Raw genomic sequence first — 18,312 nt, forward strand, 5'->3', positions numbered from 1 at the left:
TGTTTCCTCATTGTATCTTAATTTTTCCCCCCAAACTTGCGACTAAATTGTAGACTTTCTCTTCATAGCTGTTACAAATCTCCACTAGAATGTTTCAGAAGGAAATGAACACTTTAAAAAATTTAGTGCTCATGTAGTCAAAACCAATATGAAAAGGAATCATCACAGTTATTTATATGGTCTTTTTTTTTTTTTGGCCACGCCACGCAGCATGTGGGATCTTAGTTCCCTGACCAGGTATCAAACCCGTGTCCCCTGCAGTGGAAGCACGGAATCCTAACTACTGGCCCACCAGGGAAGTCCTATATAGTCTTAAGAATATTCGATGTGCACCCTTCAAGTCACATGGCACACATCAATCCTATAGTATAATTATTCTCGGATCCTTTAAAGCTGATCATATTCAGGTTTAAATGGTAGCCATCATGCATTCCTTCATTTCCTCAAGGCTTCAAGGAGGTAGCGGTACAAACATGACAAATATAAGATTCTTGATTACATGTCCATATATAATCTATTGCTAAGTAATCCATTTTGAATTTTTCCCTAAATGCAAGAGGAAAGAAAAACAAAGCAAAACAAAACCAAAAAAACTAAAATAAAAACATGTTCTTTTTCCTGACTTTCTTATTTTATTTCATGGTACCATATTTCTTGCTGCCTGAGCCAGAAACATGAGAGTCATTCTCTTTTCCTCATAGTTCCTGTATCCTATCTGTCTCCAGCTTTTACCTATTTCACCTCTAACACGCTGGCCCCTCAATTCCTCTCAAAATATCACTTACCCAGTTCAACTGGACTATTCACATAATTTCGTAGTTGCTTATTCTCCCATATGCAAAGCTGCTACATAATGCTGCTATAGTCGTCTTTGTGAAACGCTTTTGACTCTTGCTGCCTACAAAGGCAGGCCTAATCTCTGTGATAAAAGGCCTACAAGTCCCCCTCACCCACCGGACCCTGGGTTTCCTTCCAGTCAGTGACCCTCCTCCACCAGGCACTGGAACATCGTTCTCGCAAGTCAACATTCAGGCCACGGAGCACCTCTGAAATCCACACATTTCAAACATTCCACACAGTCATACTGGTGGCAGAAGTATCTGTTCTGTCCAAGAGAACATTGCTTCTCTTTTACTTATGTGTATCATTATGTTTTCATTTGACGTTTTAGCTGATAACTAAACACTAGTAATTCATAACTAAATGTTATTCAAGTTGTTGTCCTTGTCCTAAGACTATCCAAGATAAGGGTCCAAAGACTGTACACTTAAAGGATGGGTGGAATGAGATGTTCTCTCTATGCTTCCCTTATCTAGTTCATAAGTCAACTAGTTGTTCTATTTTCCTATCGGGTTAAATTGGCCACTGCCAATCATGTCTCCTAGTAGCCTCATCTATGTAAATCTGCATAAAAATAATTCCACTTCAACTTGCTGGTTTAGGTATTATTATTCTCAACTCGTAGGTAAGGGAATTGAGACTCCCTTGAGGCATTTAGTAAGTTGAGCAAAAGGTCATTTAGAAACAGGAGTTTAACCTAGTCTTTCTGAAGCCAAATTCCTTGTTCTTTCAAATATACCAACACTAACAACTCTCACCTATTTTTGCCTCTATTAAACTGTAAACTTCATGATAGCAGAAACCACATCCTTCCAAATTACTATTGGATCCAAGAGTCTAGCACAAAGTCTGAAACATTATAGGGACATAATAAATATTATTGAAGTAATGGGTGATGGACTAGCCCTGAGCAATACTGTAGAAGAGGTGACCTTTACTATAGGCACAACAATCTCCCCTAACTTCTTTTTACTCTTTGTTAGTATGTCTCAACCTTCCTAGTGCTTTGTCCCACCCCATTTATTTGTATTTTAATATACAAATATCAATGTCAAACATTTAATAGATCAATATCGGTTATGGTTTTCCAAGTGCATTTGTATTTAACCTTTATGTCCAAGTACTAAATGTGAAAGTAAATAAATGAACAAACAAACAGATCTTCAAATCCCAGTGTGCCTTCCTAATAACTCTAAGGAATAGGGTAAAGTGCCAAAGGACTTATTTATGAGTAGCAGCCCCTGCTCCCACCAGAATGGGCTCAAAATTGGAATTGTTATGGCTATAGGTGCTGAAGGGCAGTCCCTGCGAATTGCTGGAAATGCAGAAGCTGGAAACGTTAGTGAAAAATTCAGTGTGGTTTAGTAAAACAGAACTTTGGCCGTAATTCTCTATATATTGGAGAGAGAAGTGCAAAACCCTTATACCAAGGCAGCATTGTCTAGGAACTCAATCATAGAATGCCTTTTCCTCATTTGAAAGTACGAAGCCATTCTGTTAACACTGTTTTGGGATCCCTTTATCAGGCAGAGTCTCCGGTTTGAACGCCTCCTATTTTTCATTTTCCTTTTGCTCACAGCCTCTGACCTAGCATGGTATTTTCTCAGTGTCACATGTTTCCTTTTGTAAATGAACATGAAGCTATCAGAATGTACCATCAGCCAAATGGATGCCAGGAAGAAAGTCTATAGCATCTACTCACAATCGACTTGGTACATTTTGTACTAACAATTGACTTACTATAGTAATGAAGCGGGCTACCACCCAGCATACAGTAAAAGTGACTTATTATAAAGAATGCTGATATTCATGAGAGAACAGAGAAAGACACATGGAAAATGACCCAAAGAAAGTTAAATGCAGATCTAAAACAGAACAGAAAATTTTGTTGTTGCCTGCATTGCCCTTTTACTTAAATCTCTATGATATCTTTTTGGAAGGAAACAAAAATAGTTCTGTTATCAGTATTTCTGCTTGGAATGGTTTAAAGATTTATAACCTAGGGATGTTTCTTGGAATCTCTTTAGGTTGGAGAGAGAGTAATTCTCCAGAAGTTCTTATGTAGTATTATAAAACATATTAACTTATTTATATTATTAATTTTAGCTGTATATTTGGATTCCACTCTATGTAAGAATAATTCTTTTTCATTAAAACAGGAGTTCTTAACCTTGACATTATTGACATTTGGGGCTAGATAATCCTTTGCTCTGGGGTACGGTCTGTGACCTCTACCCACCAAATGCCAGTAGGATCCCCCAACTGTGACAACTAAAAATGTCTCCAGGGACTTCCCTGGCAGTCCATTGGTTAAGACTCCATGCTTCCAATGTAGGGGGCGCAGGTTCCATCCCTGGTCTGGGAACTAAGATCCCACATACCTTGCAGTGTGGCCAAAAAATTAAAAAAAATAAAATATAAAAATAAAAATGTCTCCAGATATTGCCCAATGTGCCTGGGAACAAAACTGATCCCCAGTTTAGAAACACTGCACTAAGGCAGGGCATTATCCCTGCTACCTGACATTTATTCCTAAGGCAAACCATTAAAAGTTAGCCAAATTCCCTAAATAATGTAATTAGAAGTGTTATATCAATCCTATTTTTAAAATATTTTCTTATTTTATTTCCAAATTGAAATGTCCCACATCCATTCCATACATTAGTACTCTACTTAAGTTATAAAACCCATCTCAGTCTCTATTCAAGCTATAAAGTCTTCTCAGAAGCTTAATGTCAACACTTTTCAAAATTAGTAATACTGTATAATATAAACACACAATTACTGAGTATATACTCTCTTGGATTGACTTTCCAAATAGTTATTTACACCCATTTCATCTTCCTAGCTAGACCATAAGTAGCTCAAAGGCAAAGCTGCTGCACGAGTAGACACTGGAGCGAGACAGGCTTGAGTTCTAGCCCCAAAAGAGAAGAGCTGTGTGATTTGGGACTATTTATTTAATGTCTTTAAACAAATCCCTACACTGGTAAAATTAAAATTAAAAGATCACATATCTCGGGCTTCCCTGGTGGCACAGTGGCTGAGAGTCCGCCTGCCGATGCAGGAGTCACAGGTTCGTGCCCCGGTCCGGGAAAATCCCACGTGCCAGTGGAGCGGCTGGGCCCGTGAGGCATGGCCGCTGAGCCTGCGCGTCCGGAGCCTGTGCTCCGCAACGCGAGAGGCCACAACAGTGAAAGGCCCGCGTACCGAAAAAAAAAAAAAAATCACATATCTCGTAGTGTGACTGAAATGAGTAAATGAAATATAAGTCCTAAGACCTCTGCTTAGCATTTTTGTTCATTTAACAAACACACTGTGTACATTATGCATCAAGTACTTTTCTAAGCACTTCATAATCTAATTTAGTCCTCATTAAAAATTACAGGAGGGATGAGGAGGGATAAATTAGGAGTTTGGGATTAACATATACATGCTACTGTATATAAAACAGATAACCAACAAGGTCCTACTGTATAGCACAGGGAACTATACTCAATATTTTATAATAACCTATAAGGGAAAAGAATCTGAAAAAAACATATAAATGTATGTATAACTTAATCAGTTTGCTGTACACCTGAAACTGACACAATATTGTAAATCAACTATACTTCAATTAAAAAAAAATCTAGGAGGAAGGTATAATTATTACCCTACATTTAATGTTGAGGAAATTGAGACCTAGGAAAGCTAAATAACTTGCCCAAATTCACACGGTTAATAAAGGAGAAGGGAGATGTGAATCCAAGTAAGCCGGTCCAGAGTCCTTGTCCTAACCATTAAGCCATACTTCCCTGCTGGTATGAAACAGGCACTCAGTAAAGTTATCAAGCATAAGTATTGCATTCATTTTTTTTTCTTTTGTACTTCTTCAAGACACTGAATAAGTACCAAGTACATAGCAGATGCTCAGCATTTATTGACGACATTAATAATGGAGGCTTGGGGCTTCCCTGGTAGCGCAGTGGTTGAGAGTCCGCCTGCCGATGCAGGGGACACGGGTTCGTGCCCTGGTCCAGGAAGATCCCACATGCCGCGGAGCGGCTGGGCCCGTGAGCCATGGCCGCTGAGCCTGCGTGTCCGGAGCCTATGCTCCGCAACGGGAGAGGCCACAACAGTGAGAGGCCCACGTACCGCAAAAAAAAAAAAAAAAAAAAAAAAAAAGAATAATGGAGCCTTGCTGGGATAAGCAATGGGTTTTATTTCTTTAACATGTCTTTTTCAAAGTTAAAATTTCAAAACTGTTATTTCATTTTGCATCTGGAGGCTTAGATTACCCTTGTACATAAACTTATAATTTTGTCTAGGATTTTATCTAAAATATTTTATAAAAAACATACTGATACATCAAATGAGGAGTAAGAATGGAAAAGTGCTTCCAAAGAATCAGTAAAATTTACAGGACCCCTCAGGCTATATACCTCAGCTAAGTTTAGTCATTTCAATCTCTATGTCATATAATTTTATTTTTAAGAAAACAGTTAAAATATTAAAATATACTAAAATAACATACATGATAAGAGTTTTCCCATAAATTTTAGACCAGGAGAGTTTTTCTCTTTGAAATAAAAACTTTAATAGCATACTTTTCTTTGGAAATTTAAGAAACATTTAACCTGTTTTTTAATTTAATTCCATTAGGTATTAATTGCACCTGTTCAATATAGAAGTGGTATATGATTTCTGGCAAAGAGCGTTTACTTAACACATGGTGAGAAGGCGGCATATCACTCAGCTTTAAAAAAGTTTTTTAAATTAAGTTTGTTTTCTTTAATTTTAGAAAACTAAAGAAATTGTAGAACATTAACATGTTAAAGTATATATATGAGAAATATAAAAACTATTTTAGGATGAAGAAGCTCAAGTGTAAGATATATGCGATAAAGAACTAAATGAGCCAATTCCCTGGCAGACTAAATGAGTAGGATCCATCACTAATAGGTCTTGAAAAAATAAAAAGAGAATATGTGGATTGTGTCCCTATTAGTACTGGTGACGTACTCTTCACTTTGACAGGAACCTGCATTACTGCCAAATATACCACTGGAATATAGCTCCATTTATCCTATTGAATAAATGTGGTGAAAATTCACACAAAGATCAATTGATGTTAACAAAATATCATAAAATAGTATCATTCACTACATTTATCAGACCTAAAACACATAAATACATACATGTAAACAAACAAAAAAATCTACTGAAATTTAAATAGAAAGGAAAAAAGACTAACCGTACTCACAAAACCATTTGACAGCTTGATAAACTGCATGACATTCTAAATGAGTGAGGAAGAGGAGTGCCTTCCTAACACATTCTATTTCCCTACCACACAGAAAATACAAGACAAGAGATAAGAGAGGGGCATGCATTCTGGAATACTTTACTCATCTTGAAATTATTTTCCATAAAAAGCCCCCTAGGAAGTTATTTCAGATTTTTTAGAATCGTGGGTGGATACTCAAAAACATTACAAAAATATTTAGTAAACCAAAATTCATGTTCAGTCACAACTGACGTCAGGGAAATGTTTGATTCAGAAAAGATGAGAGCAGCAGGGTCATTTATAAAAAAGAATATTTGCAACTTCATAATTAATCCAAGAAAAGATTAATTATGTTATAAATTAATCCAAGATGTTATAAAATTTGAAACCCATGAAAACTCTAGATAGCTTATGGATAGAAATCAGAGTGGTATTTATAATCTACAAAAATGGAGTATAAAATTATTTTTTTAATTCTCTCTTCATTGACGCAAAACAGGAAGCAATATCCTAGAAGAAAGGTATAGTTACACATATTTATGTATTTTATTCATTCATCCAAAATTCTCTGAGATTTTCCTACTATACCAGGCTCAAGACTAAGCACTTATTCTCTAAAAAGTGAAGAAGAAATAGGCCCCAAAATACATGTGACAAGTGTTTCATGGGGCATTTTTTGTTTTGCTTTTTTTGTTTGTTTGGTTGTTTTTTTGGCTGTACCGTATGGCTTGAGGAATCTTAGTTCCCAGGCCAGGGATGGAACCTGGGCCCCCACCACCCTGCAGTGGAAGCGTGGATCCCTAACTACTGGACCACCAGGGAAGTCCCACATGAGAGAGGTGTTAAGCAGAGGTCTGGATAACTGTCAGGGGAGCAAAGGAGTGAATTGTGCCCAAGAGTATCAAAAAGACAGTGGAAGTACCATTCTACTGTTTCTCTCGAGCTGAAAAAATGAAGGATCCAATAATCTGCTCAACACAGAAATTCAGAATGGAAATTTCTTGTTTCCAAGGTGAAAAACTGAAAATAATCTCAAGTGCACAAACTACCCAAATAGAAAATACTTTGGCTCATACAAAGATTATATTTAAGAAATAAATGTCTTCTTATGTTGATATCTGAAATCATGTTAACAATAACAGATAATATTCATTGAGCAATTACTATGCATGAGGCATGTAATGCTTCACATATGTCAACTCATTGAATTCTCTCAATGTCTCTAAGATGAGAAAAAGAAGACAGAGAGGAAACTTGCCTGAAGACACAAGACCAGTGAGTAGTGCTTTGCCTCTGAAGACCATGTTCTTTCATAAATATATTCTGCCTCCTCCCTGGAGATTCTGATGACCGTGGAATTCAGGAATGGCTACAGGAGAGGGTAATGTATTTTCATAGTAATTTCTACATTGCCCTTGCTGCTAACAAAGATTCTCAGATTACATAGATGATGTTTCTCTACATACAGACAACACTATGCCTCTTATCCCAACATGTGCAAATAGGAAGGATGAATTCTAACTTCCTTTCCCAGGGAATTATTAACACTTTGTGTTGAGAGCCATGTCCTTTGAAGAGGCTTAATCCTCTGGATGGTCTCGAGGTGAGGGGATTTGAGACTGCTGCTTTGGAGAGACAAGACTGGAGGTAACAGGGCTACTTTCTTAAAACTCAAATGTGTTTGGGTTTTCTTAAGTTTCTACAAGTGTTGGAAAGTCATGCTTCTGGTGCACTGTGGGTGGCGTGATGACTACAGGATGGTCATGGAGTCTGGACTCTAAGCACCGTTGCCTTGAGCTCAGGGGTAGAGTCTCTCTGGCGTGGCATGTGATCACTGGGAAGACTACTCTGAGAGCTGTCCCAGTGCTTGCCAAAAGTGGAAAGCCAGGATCCATGCAAACAACATTTAGCCGAAGGTTGGATGCCAATGATAGCAGCCACCAAGGCTTATGGCAGGACCCACTCCTAATTTACAGGCAACTCTAAGTGCCTAGAATACCTGTAGGACCCTGGGGAGGGGGAGATCACCTACACTCCCCCACCTATTCTAGTGAATAGGTGCGATTAATGAGATTTAGGAAAATTAATGCGATTTAGAAAAATCATATAGGTGAGATTTCATGGACCTGAGTAATGTGGAGAATATTCGTTTCACTACACAGTGATGTGTGAACTCTTACAGTAATTACTCCATAGGACTGAAAGACATAAAAAAGAACACAGAATGATTCAAAAAGAATCGAACACTTGCAAATAATTAGTATCTGATGCCTGGTTTATATATGAATAGGTAGTAAAAATCGATAGTAAAAAAAAATTTTGTAAACGAACTTTCATGTTTAGTTTGAACAATCTTACAGATGCTCCACATGGTCCACGTGCATCCCCCAGATCACAAGTCCCGCATCAGTACTGATGCTGATTCATCCTCGACTCCACATCACCCCTGAAGGTAGGAGTGAAGCCAGTGTGTTTCTTCCTTCCTCAAGACCACGAGGGGGTACAAACCCAAGGTTCTTCCTGAATCCCCACCAGAAGTCAGGTGGTCTAGAATATTTTAAAAGTCTTCCATTCTGTTTGTATCACCCTGTTTTTGTACTTACATTCTTTGACAATATGTGAAAGATGACAATTTAAACTTCCTTTGTTTAGTAAACCAAAATTCATGTTCAGTCACAACTGACGTCAGGGAAATGTTTGATTCAGAAAAGAATACTAGAACAGCCAGGTTCTCAGTAACAATAAGCATTTATCCAAACTTCTTGCAGTCAACACACTTATAGTACACAACTCAACCAAAGCTCTTTGCAGGGGAGAGGGAAATAGTATTCACAATATTAGAGTAATGAAAAGCAGGGTACGTAGAGTTACCCTGCCTGGGTTCTTAGAAATGTCCTAAATAAAATCACAGATTAGTAAGTTGAGGGAGCATTAAACCATATTAAAATATTTAGGATATATCTATGTATATGAGAGGAAGAGTATATTTATGTACATGAGGGAAAGAGTACACTATATTCATATGGGTATATGCAAACTACTTCTTTTTAAAATAAGACTATGGTGAGTCAGATGCAAATTTGAACTTCAAACTACCTCTTCATATGATGTGAGCATAAGAATACAGGGAAGGGCTGGCACCAGGGCAATGGGAACAAATGTACATCATACATTTGAACAAACTGAGATTAGCAAGGATGTCTGGGAAGGGGCTGTCTTGTTCTTGGCTTGCCCAGTGCTCTGAGGTGAAAACCAGGAAATGAGTGAGATGTTATGATTCAAATGTCAGCTCTGACTCCTCTAAAGATAGTTTATGGGGTGCTGCTGACTGTATTATGATGTTCTAGCAATGCAGTATGGTATTTCTAAAAGAAGCTAGTTAGAATAGGATGAATAATAAAAATAAAATCTTGGTATTATATTTTTAAAAAAAACAGATATAGGACTTCGCTGGCGGTCCAGTGGTTAAGACGCCAGGCTTCCACTGCAGGGGGTGCAGGTTCGATTCCCGGTCAGGGAACTAAGATCCCACAAGCTGCGCAGTGTAGCCAAAAAATTTTTTTCAAAAGTAAAGCAGATATAGGTGTCAACTATTTGATTCATGTGGCACCCTTGAGAAAGCCCCTACGTACACAGGTAAAGCTGAAAAACCAAATAGTAATCTGTCATTCTTTACCAATATGCAAAACTTTATGGAAATTTGCCTTTTTAGATAAATGTAGACACTGTCAACAACAGAAGAGAGGGTAATTTTCTATCATCCTTTTCAGATCTTAGGACATTGTTCACCATTCTATCCTTGTCTATCTTTAAAGAACTTCTGTATACAAACATCCCAAATTCTGCTTACTTGGTAATCTGTATAGATCAAGCTCGGCAAGTAATATCATCAAAACTCCTCTTAGAAAAGTGACAGCTAACACCCATGCCTTTTCTCACTATAATCACCTACAACTTCTCAAAAATAAAATCGTTTGGCATTGTATATTGTCCCTCTACTTTTTCTTACCAACCTTATCATTGAATTTATTTCTCTAAGACTCTCTTTTGTTCTTTTTATCTCCTCCTGATTTCCTGTAAACTCATCAAGGTGATATCAAGGGTTGGCAATGATCTCCTTCCCCCCAAAAAAAATTTAATTCAAGAAAAATAAAATCAAATTACAAATGCTGAATAGAAATGTTAACAGAATGTCACAACACTATCCTTTCTCCAACAGTGATTAATCTCCAGTGGCTATTCCTTCCAAGCGTCCTTCACTTTAAAAAGGAAGCTTTCGGGAATTCCCTGGCAGTCCAGTGGTTAGGACTCCATGCTCTCGCTGCCAGGGCCAGGGTTCAATCCCTGGTCTGGGAATTAAGATCCCACAAGCTGTGAGGTGTAGCCAAAAGAATAAAAATTAAAAACATAAAAAGAAAGCTTTTTGGAAATCAAGGGTCCAACCTGTGTTGTGTACACTGTGGGGATCTAAAACGTACCTGTTCCCTATTTCATTAGATGAATTAATATCTCATGTTCATTTTTAAGTAATATTATCAATATCAACTCAAATAGATTTAAAATGACACTTGCAGCATTACTCTCTTCCTTGTCCTAATTACAATAAATAAGCACAGGCAAAGTGCCTGGGGCCTATGGGGAAAGTAGCTAAGAAATCAGATCCAGACCAGTTGAAGGTGACTCAGAGTAGAATTTGACTTGTTATAGGACTCATCTCAAGCATGGTAAAAACCATTCTCTCTCTAAGACAGAGCTCTGCACTGATAGTCAAAGGTCAGTAACTTGCATGGTTGGCGAATCACTGACACAGCCTTTAGCTGAATTATGAATGGCTTTACTAACAGTACAACCTCTAGAGTTTTAAGGCATGTGCTTTTCTCAAGGTCATGGGGGGGTACCACTTTTTTTTTTAATCTTTTTTTTAACATCTTTATTGGAGTATAATTGCTTTATAATATTGTGTTAGTTTCTGCTTTATTACAAAGTGAATCAGCTATATGTATACATATATCCCCATATCCCCTCCCTCTTGCATCTCCCTCCCACCCTCCCTATCCCACCCCTCTAGATGGTCACAAAGCACCAAGCTGATCTCCCTGTGCTATGCGGCTGCTTCCCACTAGCTATCTATTTTACATTTGGTAGCGTATGGCTTCCAATTTGGATTCTCTTTTTTCTTTTTTTTAAAAAATAAATTTATTTATTTTTGGCTGCGTTGGGTCTTCGTTGCTGTGTGCAGGCTTTCTCTAGTTGCGGCAAGCAGGGGCTACTCTTCGTTGCGGTCCGCGGGCTTCTCATTGCGGCAGCTTCTCTTGTTGCAGAGCACAGGCTCTAGGTGCGTGGGTTTCAGTAATTGTGGCACATGGGCTCAGTAGTTGTGGCTCACAGGCTCTAGAGCGCAGGCTCAGTAGTTGGGGTGCACGGGCTTAGTTGCTCCGTGGCATATGGGATCTTCCCAGACCAGGGCTTGAACCCGTGTCCCCTGCATTGGCAGGTGGATTCTTAACCACTGTGCCACCAGGGAAGTCCCTGGCTTCTCTTTCACAGGAGCCTTTCTCCAGTGAACTCTCGTTTAATTGATGAAAATGCAAAGAATTATAAAAAGCAAAAGAATAACTTAAGAAAAGCTTTGGCAAAGGAGTGATTAAATGGGGTAGATTGATGTATGAGATAAAATTTAGAAAATAAACCCCTGGTCCAGACTAGATGTGAAGAAATTGTCCTTGCTCCCGTCACCTCTCCTGAGAAACACTGCTCATCAAAAACTCTTACCATTAGATTCCACCTCCCGCCCCCCTCCTTCCAACTTTTACCAACTTCCTGGACACCCTTCATTCACTGAAGGCTTGAGCCCAGAGCCCAAATTCTTCATTCCTTAATATTTAACCTCTCTCTATTGGCCCATTTTCATTGCGATTTCAACAAGCTAAAGTCCCTCCTATTCTTTTTTTTTTTTAACATCTTTATTGGAGTATAATTGCTTTACAATGGTGTGTTAGTTTCTGCTTTCCCTCCTATTCTTAAATATAAAAAGCATACTCTATAGTCACCTCCAATATATTTAACATACTATGGCCAGAACAAATATTTTTTTAAATAAAGAGCCAATCCTGTGACTTGTGACTCAAATGCCATCAAATTCTTCCCACTGCATTTCTGATAAAATCTCAGTCTTGTTGTATGAGTGCCTGTCCTCCTTCACCTTTGCTGTGTGTCTCTAACAGTTTGGGACCTCACAAGCAATCTGCCCTTCGCTCGCCTTTGAACATGCTGTTTTCTCTGCCTGGGATTCTCCCTGCTCTCAGCACTAAGATTTTCTTCCTTCAAGAACCAGTGTAAATGCCATTTCAGCCAGAAAGACTTCCCTGTTCCCCAGACTGGTAAATTGCAATCTCCATTCTTTCCCCCAAACCCGTTCTGAGGGGTAAATGGCCATTCCCATATTTTAGCAATAATCTACAACTTTACCCAATGCGTTATCACAATACTTATCCATCCTTCTTTGTATTCCCAGCTCCACGACCCCTAGTCATTTGCATGGTAAGATTAACCAGGAAAACTGCATTTTAAAACGTAGAAGGATACTGCCACCAAATTAATTCAACATTATCCTCAGGCTTTGGTTCATATCATTTCAAGCTGTCCCACACCAGTTTCTATAGCTATTTGCACACATAATGAACACACTTAAAGCCATAAGAATTAAACTGCATTTTTAAAAAATCCAAAGGCACAATACCTCACAGAGGCAGCTAGTTTAAAGTCTTAACTCGGCCATCTTTCCAAAATAGAATGGAAATGTTTTTGAAATCCAAAACTCTGTCCTAGGACAGTCATTTTATCTGATCCCAAGTACTCCCAATTAATGTAAAGTCAAAGTAAAACACTATTCTGACAGATAAAAGAGCATCAGAGAACCATTCAAAATGTTATCATTCAAAGATGTAGACAAAGATTATCACATCTGAAAAAGGGACAGCCCCAGGTTTGCCAAGGAACTCAGGCAACTGAAGAGTGAATCATAATTACGTATTTTCAACAGAAAAGCAAATAAGGGCACTTACGCATGTCACCGAAGGCCCCCTTTGTTACTTTTGTGGCACGTAACACCACTACTGTGAACTTGTGAGAATAATGGTGCTCCACCTGGAAAAAAAAATTCATAATGAATTTAAAATAAGCCTGTAATATAGGATCCAGGTAAATTGTTTTCATTGTTTCCTTGAGACTAATTGAAAATATTCCAGTTGAAAGGAAGTAACATGCATACCAGAAACATTCTTTGATCATGAGGCTTTTCCTTTTTTGATCCTTTCCTCTCTCTGGCACAGAATGATTGAGAAGTTTATATCATGCTTTAAAATGTCACTGCAGCCTGACTGTTAGGACTTCTTTGCAGTCCCTGCTTTACAGGGTTTACCAAGCCCTTGGGAAAAATGTAAATCAGGACTGCAGGCTTTCTAGGCGCACAATCAGGCTTTGTACTAGGTGATAAGCAAGACCTGCCTTAGAAAGGTGAAGTCAGAGCAAGATGTTTGCATTATCTAAATGTGTTTGTTTTTATTGTTACTGTTCAATGAAAATCTTTTTTTGGTATAACATTTCCAGAGCAGTTTTCAAAATCCTTTGGATCCAAAGCAATAACCAGCAAGCTACTTATATTAATTTTAATTTATTTGTTAAAACCATATGTGACAATGTTAAAAGTTTCTATTAGCCTAATAGCTTGCATGCACATAAGAAGTATTAACAGGTAGAAGACTTTATTAAACACTTCACGTAACTGGATATTAGTTCTCAAATGATTCTACTCACCAAAACAGAATGGGAAAGCAGAAACTCACAAAGTTCTCTGAGCAACTGAAACGATTACAAAATCTTTATCTAAAGCTCAAGCATTTTTGTTTAATCTTAGGAGAGGCCCACATTTATAAGTTACTCCTACCTTTCATAATTTTAATAGACTTGCTTAACTTGTTAAAACGTCCATAACTGGGTTACCCTGGTGGCGCAGTGGTTGAGAGTCTGCCTGCTGATGCAGGGGACACGGGTTCGTGCCCCGGTCCGGGAGGATCCCACATGCCGTGGAGCGGCTGGGCCCGTGAGCCATGGCCGCTGAGCCTGCGCATCCGGAGCCTGTGCTCCGCAACGGGAGAGGCCACAACAGTGAGACGCCCGCGTACCGCAAAAAAAAAAAAAAAAAGTCCATAACTGATTAAAAAGAAGCTAAGATACTGACAATACTGAGAAGTGAGTCTAAAAGTAAGGAGGCAGAAAAAAATTATAAAAGTGGACTCATAAGGACCAGCAATAGTGGGATATAGGAGCAAAAGTTATACAGCATTCAACAGTTTCTGAAGATATCAATCTATCAACAGAGTAATACATGTCCAGATTTATAACACAGCATCAAGAAGAGGTGAAGTCATGAATAATGAGCATACCTTGTTTAAAAAGGCAGAGAAGCATATAAAATCTTTCAAGGTAATTTTTATTAAAGTCAAAGAGAAATGCCTTCTATTTTCAGAAGGGCTCTGAATTGCCAAAGTTTTATTCTACATACATGAAATTATCAATCATAAAAAAATGAGTGCTTAAAAAAAGGCATATTGCCTTATACTACAACCAAAAATCACATGCACTCCTCCCACCAAAAAAAAAAAAAAAAAAACAGAGAAAGAGAGAGAGAATCCAGACAATTCCCTGGCGGTCCAGTGATTAGAACTCCATGCTTCCACTGCAGGGGGTACAGGTTCATTCTTGGCTGGGGAACTAAGATCCTGCATGCCGCGCTGTGGCCAAATAAAAAAAGAGAGAGAGTCCACTATCATAATTAGAAACTTCAACACCCCTCTATCAGAAATGAACAGATGCAGTAGGCAGAAAATCAGTAAGGACAGAGTTGAACTCAACAGCACCATCAGTCAACTAGATATAATTAACACTTACAGACTACTTCATCCAACAGCAGCAGAATACATATTATTCTTAAGCTAACATGGAACAAAACTTCAATGTCTACTCTCACAATGGAATTAAACTAAAAATCAGTAACAGAATAATAGCTAAAAAAATCACAAAGTACTTGGAGATTAAACAACTACTAAATAACATAAATGTCAAACAAGAAGTCTCAAGAGAAATTTTTAAATATTTGGAACTAAATGAAAATGCAACGACAACTTATCAAAGTTTAGCAGGATGCAGTGAAAGTAGTGCTTAGAGGGAAATTTACAGCACTGAAACATATATGTGTGTGTGTGTGTGTGTGTGTGTGTGTGTATACATATATACATACATATATATGAAAGACCTAAAATCAATCATCTAAGTGTCTACTTCAGGAAACTAGAAAAAGAAGGGCAAATTAAATCCCAAGTAAGCAGAAGAAAAATTGTAAGAACTGGAGGAGTGAATAAAATTAAAAATGGAAAATCAATAGAGAAAATCAATGAAATCAAAATTTGAAAAGATCGATAAAATTGATAAGCCTTTAGCAAGGCTAAATAAGAAAAAAACAGAGAGAACACAAATTATAAATATCATAATTGAATGAAGGAAGTTCATTACAGATCATATGGACATTAAAAGAATAATAAAGGAACACTATGAACAATTCTAAGCCCACAATTTCAAAACCTAGATGAAATGGACCAATTCCTTGAAAGACAAAATCTGCCAAAATTCACACAAGTAGAAATAGACAATCTTAATAGGCCTATGTTTATAAAGAAATTGAGTCAAAGTTTAACTTTTCAAAACAGAAAACACCAGACCCAGATGGATTCACTGGTAAATTCTACCAAACGCTTAAGGAAGAAATTATACCAATGTTCTCCAATCTCTTCCAGAAGATAGAAGTAGAGAGAATAGTTCCTAACTCATTCTATGAAGCCAGGTTTATCCTGATAACAAAACCATACAGAGGCACTGCAAGAAAAGAAAACTTCAGACCAATGTCTCTCATAAAGAAAGATATAAAAATTCTCAACAAACTATTAGCAAATAAAACCCAAAAATGTATAAAAGGAATTGTAACCACAACCACATGGTATTTATCCCAGGTATGGAATGCTGGTTCAGCATTTGAAAAGTAATTATTGTAATCCATCACATTAACAGTCTAAAGAAGAAAAATCACATGATCATATCAATAGACACAAAAAAGTATTTGACAAAATTCAATACCTATTCATGATGAAAACTCTCAGCAACCTAAAAATAGATGGAAATTTTTTCAACTGGATAAGGAACACCTATAAAAATCCTACAGCCAATATCATAGTTAATGGTGTGAAACTAGAAGTTTTCCTGAAAAGATCAAGACAAGGATGCCCCCTCTTACCACTTCTTTCAACATTGTACTGGATGTCCTAGCTAATGCAATAAGACAAGAAAGGGAAATATAAGATGTATGGATACTGAAGGAAGAAATAAAACTGTCTCTGTTCACAGATGACATGATTGACTATGTAGAAAACCCAAGTGAATTGATTTTTAAAACTCCTGGAATTAGAAGTGATTATAGCAAGGTTGTAGGTTGTAAGTTTAATATGCAAAATTCAATCTTTTTCCTATATACCAACAATGAACAGGTGGAATTTGAAATTAAAACACAATACCATTTACATTAGCATTGCCCACACACACAAAAAAAGAAAAACTTAGGTATAAATCTAAAAAAAATGTACAAGGCCTATATAAGGAAAACTACAAAACTCTGATAAAGGAAAGCAATCAAGAGCTAAATAAAAAGAGAAATATTCCATGTTCATGGATAGAAGACTGAATATTGTCAAGATATCAGTTCTCTCCAAATTGATCTATAGATTCAAGGCCATCCCAATCAAAATCTCAGCAAGTTATTTTGTAGATATCAACAAACTGACTCTAAAGTTTATATGGAAAGACAAAAGACTCCAGAATAACCAACATAATGTTGAAGGAGAAGAATACACTTGTAGGACTGATGCTACCTGACATCGAGACTTACTATAATGCTACAGTAATCAAAACAGTATGGCATTGATGAAAGAATAAACAACTAGATCAATGGAACAGAATAGAAAGCCCCAAAATAGACCAACACACATATAGTCAACTGATCTTTTACAAAGGAGCAAAGGCAATACAATGGAAAAAAGATAGCCTTTTCATCAAATGGTGCTGGAAAAACTAGACATCCACATTAAAAAAAAAAAAAAAAAGAGAGAGAGAGACAAATGATATCTGAGCCTGAAACAGAATAAGCAAATGTTCTTGAAAATCCAATTTAGGGATTAGCTTTCCCCACTAAAGAGAACTTTTCAATAATTATCATATATAATAGTACATACTCCCCAAATCATCTATGCTATTTTTCCATATCCTAGAAATTTAATACCACATGGGTTTTCAAATGCCAAAAAACTCCCTCGTAGGATAAAAATGATTAGCAAAAAAAAAAAAAAAAAAGATTAGCAATTCTCATCTATTATTTAACATTTTTTGAAACTGTTACAAATGTATTCATATGTCAAATGTTTATTAATAACAGGTACAGAAAGATGAAATTTTTATTAGAAGGATTCATTGAGTATGAACCATCTGTTACACATTCTAATAGATGCAAATTCTCATTTTCACAACAACCCTATAAAATAGATGTTATTATATGTACTTATAGATGAGTAAAGTGAGAGGTTAAGTAATTTCCCAGTATCTCACAGACAGTAAAAGTTAAAACTGAATTAGAATCCAGTCTTCCTGTCCCCAATGTCTTTACTCTTTCTATATTCCTTTACTTATAGAGAATAATAACATCAACATCAATACCTAATAGCAAAAAAGGCTATTTCCATTTATTAAAGTTATACAGATATTTACAATCTAGTGCATTATATCTGTAGTTGATCTAAAGTCTCTCTAGAGGAGACCTTCAAGATGGTGGAAGAGTAAGATGTGGAGATCACCTTCCTCCCCACAAATACATCAGAAATATATCTACATGCGGAACAACTCCTACAGAACACCTACTGAACACGGGCAGAAGACCTCAGACTTCCCAAAAGGAAAGAAACTCCCCACATACCTGGGTAGGGCAAAAGAAAAAAGAAAAAAGGGACAAAAGAATAGAGATGGGACCTGCACCAGTGGGAGGAAGCTGTGAAGGAGGAAAAGTTTCCACATACTAGGAAGTCCCTTCACTAGTGGAGATGGGGGGC

The 18,312-nt window shown here is 37.2% G+C and overlaps 1 protein-coding gene across 3 annotated transcripts in view; it reads right to left on the reverse strand.

Moving 5' to 3' along the window:
- PLA2G4A (phospholipase A2 group IVA) overlaps positions 1-18,312 on the reverse strand; it is a 160,975-nt gene that overhangs the window by 100,956 nt on the left and 41,707 nt on the right. For all 3 annotated transcript variants that reach the window (XM_060142140.1, XM_060142141.1, XM_060142142.1), the window contains exon 3: positions 13,174-13,255. In XM_060142140.1, the coding sequence (XP_059998123.1) occupies positions 13,174-13,255 (82 nt within the window). The remainder of the gene's footprint in view (positions 1-13,173; positions 13,256-18,312) is intronic.

Source organism: Lagenorhynchus albirostris, chromosome 2, assembly GCF_949774975.1.
Source record: "Lagenorhynchus albirostris chromosome 2, mLagAlb1.1, whole genome shotgun sequence".
NCBI classification, from domain to species: domain Eukaryota; kingdom Metazoa; phylum Chordata; class Mammalia; order Artiodactyla; family Delphinidae; genus Lagenorhynchus; species Lagenorhynchus albirostris.